The sequence below is a fragment of the Portunus trituberculatus genome, chromosome 19 (genome assembly GCF_017591435.1).
Source record: "Portunus trituberculatus isolate SZX2019 chromosome 19, ASM1759143v1, whole genome shotgun sequence".
NCBI classification, from domain to species: Eukaryota; Metazoa; Arthropoda; class Malacostraca; order Decapoda; family Portunidae; genus Portunus; species Portunus trituberculatus.
In genome coordinates this window covers 17,069,019-17,075,052 of record NC_059273.1, presented here as the reverse complement: position 1 = coordinate 17,075,052, position 6,034 = coordinate 17,069,019, and the positions used below count along the sequence as shown (strand labels likewise).

The window sequence follows — 6,034 nt, the reverse complement described above, 5'->3', positions numbered from 1 at the left end:
CATTTATTGGCCACTTCAGCACTTCTCACAGCTGTCTCAATCCTACACACTACTTGTACTCTATCACTAGACATGATTTTGAAAAGTTAGAGCAAAATTTGTAAATTTAAAAACTCAAAATTTCCTTTTTCAGTTTCAATTTCAGTCAGTGTAGTCTTTGTATTAAAAATATTTAAAGGTAATAAAGCAATTGAATTTAACTTGATATAGATGTTTAAACATTATTAAGCTTGTAAGTAGGGAAGACCTTAAAAGAAAATAAATTCAAATACCTGTATGGATGTACAAGTATGCTTATAAAGTGTAATGATTGACTGGACATTATTGGTCAGATCTGGCAAGTCTCTTGCTGTGAATCTTCACCAAACATCTTGAACTCAAGAGTGAAGAATAGTACCCAAGGTATTCATTCAGCTGGCTATGATGCTTCACCTTACCACATACAACTGCGTTGTTCCTGTAATTGATTTTGCTCATATAAATACAAATATACAATAAGAAGTGTAAAGCGATGTATGTGAATAATGGATTGCAAATGCACAGAAAAGTTAAGGTTTGGCACATATTTATAGCAGATAAATCAGTTTGAATGGTGGAGACAAAATAAAATTCCCTCAATGTTCTACCTGTGGAGGATAGATGAAAAATTAGATGATAAGGAAGGCATTACAAGCAGTGGCTGATCCCTCAAGGGTGGTATAAGTGGTGTAAAATTAATTTTAACAAAGTTTCATGAATCGCTTATAATTTCTAAACTAGCAGACAAAAACTGGACGACTTGATTCAAGTTACTTTTCACACTCCCTTCACTTAACCTAGATCACCAAAAATTAATGTCTTCCGTACTTGCAGGCTCTGAGTATGTCTTCGGAAGACAACATGACAGCACTAGTGATTCCATACGGATCTTGGGGGAAGTACACCAAGTCTGCATCGATGTTTTACTCCTTTGGCATTGGAAGAGACATGAACAAGAGTAGCAGGTTTGGATGAGTGACATCACAGCCTAACTATCTGTTGAACCAGACAACCACGGTTGGATATTAGGGAATATTTTTAATTGTGATTGTATGATAACTGGTAGTAAATCTTATACAAAAGCTTTTTATATTTGTTACTGTAAGAGCAGTTAGTTGATGGAAGAACTGTGCTATATATTACTACATTGGTGATATGAAGTCATACTCAGTTTTAAATTATTCTTGTAATTTCTATATTTCTGTTGATATTGCAAAAGCAGTTGGATACATATAGGAAATCTAAGAATCAGATATTCTTTTATGAATTGATTGGTGATATGTTACACTTTAAACTTTGCCTAATAACTCAAGAGATTATTAGATCTTAATATTTCCTGTATCTCATAAGAGATGAAGGAACAGAGATCATAATTTATATTGTTACTCCCACAATGAGACAAGACATGGCTGTCTTTGCCACCACATATTAAAGGGCATCTCTACCAGGTAGAGATACATGCAAAACGTTTAAGTACAATTGCACATCTCAGTGAATTAGTATTGTACTCATATTGCTCATTCCTCTAGTCCACTGCATAAGAATAAATTATGTATTCTTATGGCTTCATCATTAGAATTGTTATAATAATTAGATCAAATCTGAAGATAGTGTCTGCTGAGCTGTTTTCATGTGACAGGCTTAACATCAGTAGTACTGAAAAGCTTTACATGCATTTGCCATATGCAAGGCTTTTGTTGTCAAACTTGTCCTGTTATATTTCAAATTTCTTGTCTAATAAATTAGTTACACCAAAATTTATATAGGTAAATACCAAATATGAACTAATTATTCTTTGGCTGGTTACCAGTACCCAGAAGTCACATACTGGATATGCAAAATTATACAAAGTTAATTGTTATTCGCATCAATTAAAATGTTTTATGATGCAAGTGTCAAGATTAGTTTTACACCACTAAGTAAACACATCACCTAAAGATCAAATTCATAGAGTTGATTTTGTATGACAATGCAGGCTAAAAAAGCAGCACACTACTTTTCAGCTGTTTCATGTTTTCAAAATAAGAAAAATGCTTCATCCTTTTATTACACTAGATCGTATTCTGTGATGGTTATGTTAAGCTGCAGTCTGTGTGAGGTTTTTCATTCAGAATTATGATATCAATGCATTGAAGATTTTGTTGGATCTTGAATGAGAATAGTTATCCTTTAAAGACTTACGTTGATCTAATGAAGGCCCAGATGTAGATTAAAACTACAAATTTTCTTACTTAGCTGTTTTACAGTTGTTTTATGCTAGATTTAGGATGGGTTACTATGAGAATTTAAAAAAATAATTGGTATGAGCTTTCCATGAAACACTAGACATCATATCAAAATGCAGGCAGCCTGCTAATCATGAGTTATCCATTAAAGTATTGGTAAAATGAAAGAAAATCTTTCATACAACTTTTCTTTCAATGTAAACATATATATATATATATATATATATATATATATATATATATATATATATATATATATATATATATATATATATATATATATATATATATATATATATATATATATATATATATATATATATATATATATATATATATATATATATATATATATATATATATATCTTTTTATATATATATATATATATATATATATATATATATATATATATATATATATATATATATATATATATATATAGTCTTTTGAGATTTATATATATATATATATATATATATATATATATATATATATATATATATATATATATATATATATATATATATATATATAGTCTTTTGAGATTTATATATATATATATATATATATATATATATATATATATATATATATATATATATATATATATATATATATATATATAGTCTTTGAGATTTATATATATATATATATATATATATATATATATATATATATATATATATATATATATATATATATATATATATATATATATATATATATATATATATATATAGTCTTTTGAGATTTATATATATATATATATATATATATATATATATATATATATATATATATATATATATATATATATATATATACAGTCTTTTGAGATTTATATATATATATATATATATATATATATATATATATATATATATATATATATATATATATATATAGTCTTTGAGATTTATATATATATATATATATATATATATATATATATATATATATATATATATATATATATATATATATATATATATATATATATATAGTCTTTGAGATTTATATATATATATATATATATATATATATATATATATATATATATATATATATATATATATATATATATAGTCTTTGATTTATATATATATATATATATATATATATATATATATATATATATATATATATATATATAGTCTTTTGAGATTTATATATATATATATATATATATATATATATATATATATATATATATATATATATATATATATAGTCTTTTGAGATTTATATATATATATATATATATATATATATATATATATATATATATATATAGTCTTTTGAGATATATATATATATATATATATATATATATATATATATATATATATATATATATATATATATATATATATATATATACAGTCTTTGATATTATATATATATATATATATATATATATATATATATATATATATATATATATATATATATATATATATATATATATATATATACAGTCTTTTTTTATTATATATATATATATATATATATATATATATATATATATATATATATATATATATATATATATATATATATATATATATACAGTCTTTATAGATTTATATATATATATATATATATATATATATATATATATATATATATATATATATATATATATATATATACAGTCTTTTGAGATTTATATATATATATATATATATATATATATATATATATATATATATATATATATATATATATATATATATATATATATATATATATATATATATATATATATATATATATATATATATATATATATATATATATATATTTATATATATATATATATATATATATATATATATATATATATATATATATATATATATATATATATATGTATATATATATACAGTCTTTTGAGATATATATATATATATATATATATATATATATATATATATATATATATATATATATATATATATATATATACAGTCTTTGAGATTTATATATATATATATATATATATATATATATATATATATATATATATATATGTATATATATATACAGTCTTTTATATATATATATATATATATATATATATATATATATATATATATATATATATATATATATATATATATATATATATATATATATATATATACAGTCTTTTTATATATATATATATATATATATATATATATATATATATATATATATATATATATATATATATATGTATGTATATATATATACAGTCTTTTGAGATATTATATATATATATATATATATATATATATATATATATATATATATATATATATATATATGTATATATATATACAGTCTTTGATATATATATATATATATATATATATATATATATATATATATATATATATATATATATATATATATATATATATATATATATATATATATATATATATATATATATATATATATAGTCTTTTGAGATATATATATATATATATATATATATATATATATATATATATATATATATATATATATATATATATATATATATATATATATATATATACCAGATAGGTAGCAGGATGGTTATAAAGATGCCTCAAGGTGGGGGATGCACTTCATGACATCACAAGACTGAGTCACTCCATTTTTCATTTCACAGTTATATAATACCTGTATATAGAATCATTATATTATTTCACACATTTCATGTTTTTCGTAAGTTCATTTTTTTGTGAAATTGTTTTTCATTTGTTGTGCATCTTAACTATAATTATGAGGTTTTTGTAATTTTTTTTTCTAAAATATTGCCATCACGTAAACCAGGGGTTCTCAACCTTTTTCTTGTCAAGAACTACATGAATTATAATATAAGACCATCTAACAGAACCCCTAATAATCTGACATCGAACAGAATGTTAATTTAATGACTGACATTAACTCAGTATGCAATGGTACTGCAAAAGATATTATTAGTTTAGATCTAAGTACCCCTGGAATATTAATTCAAAACTGATAATCATCTAAGTATCTCTGGAATGTTAATTTCAAAACTGACACTAACTCAACATGCTAATGGTATTGCATAAGATATTATTTGATTAGCCATCTCAGCACCCCTGGAAATCTTGTCAACCCCTGGGGTTTGTGAACTCCAGGTTGAGAATCCCTACCTTAAATGATTCTTTTAAGAACATCTGTGACCAGATACCAATCTGTACCCTGTACTAACTCAAAATGGGAATCATGGGCTATGTATTGTTTTTGCACAAAAATAAATCAAGTTTTTTTTCACTTTGTTTTAATCATCAGCAGCACTACCAGCCTGATTTTATGTAATTTATTAGCAGAAAATTTCATGAATCAATACAAAAGCAAAGCTATTCTTTCTAAGTACAGAGGAAATGTATGTTACAATTATTGAGGATACAATTCTTGTACAAGTAATTATATAATTTATCCCTCTGATTTGTATTGATTTATTATCCCTTTGATTTGTATCTCTGGGTGAAGTTATGTCCAAGATAACGCATTTACTGATCAATCACCAAAAAAGTACTACGGACTCTTATAATTTCAAAAACTACTACAGATCCAAAGGACTTATAGAAAATAAGTTCAAACTTACTGGGACAACTGAAGATTATGTATTCAATTTACTAAAGAAACTAGAAATAAATAAAAGTACCGGTTTAGACTGTATACCAGCGAGGTATATAAAAGATGGAGCACCAATACTAAAAGGTCCAATAACTCACATTATCAATAAGTCAATATATACAAATGAAGTGCCACAAGGATTCAAAGA

The 6,034-nt window shown here is 21.4% G+C and overlaps 1 protein-coding gene and 1 long non-coding RNA gene across 3 annotated transcripts in view; one reads left to right on the top strand and one right to left on the bottom strand.

The window, feature by feature from the left end:
• Positions 1 to 409, bottom strand: part of LOC123506096 — a 17,467-nt gene extending 17,058 nt beyond the window's left edge. The window contains exon 1 of the long non-coding RNA XR_006675341.1: positions 273 to 409. This is a non-coding gene — a long non-coding RNA (uncharacterized LOC123506096). The remainder of the gene's footprint in view (positions 1 to 272) is intronic.
• Positions 1 to 2,445, top strand: part of LOC123506095 (protein phosphatase 1K, mitochondrial-like) — a 37,544-nt gene extending 35,099 nt beyond the window's left edge. For both annotated transcript variants that reach the window (XM_045257962.1, XM_045257963.1), the window contains exon 8: positions 853 to 2,445. In XM_045257962.1, the coding sequence (XP_045113897.1) occupies positions 853 to 993 (141 nt within the window). In that variant the 3' untranslated portion in view covers positions 994 to 2,445. The remainder of the gene's footprint in view (positions 1 to 852) is intronic.
• Positions 2,446 to 6,034: the final 3,589 nt, after the last annotated feature.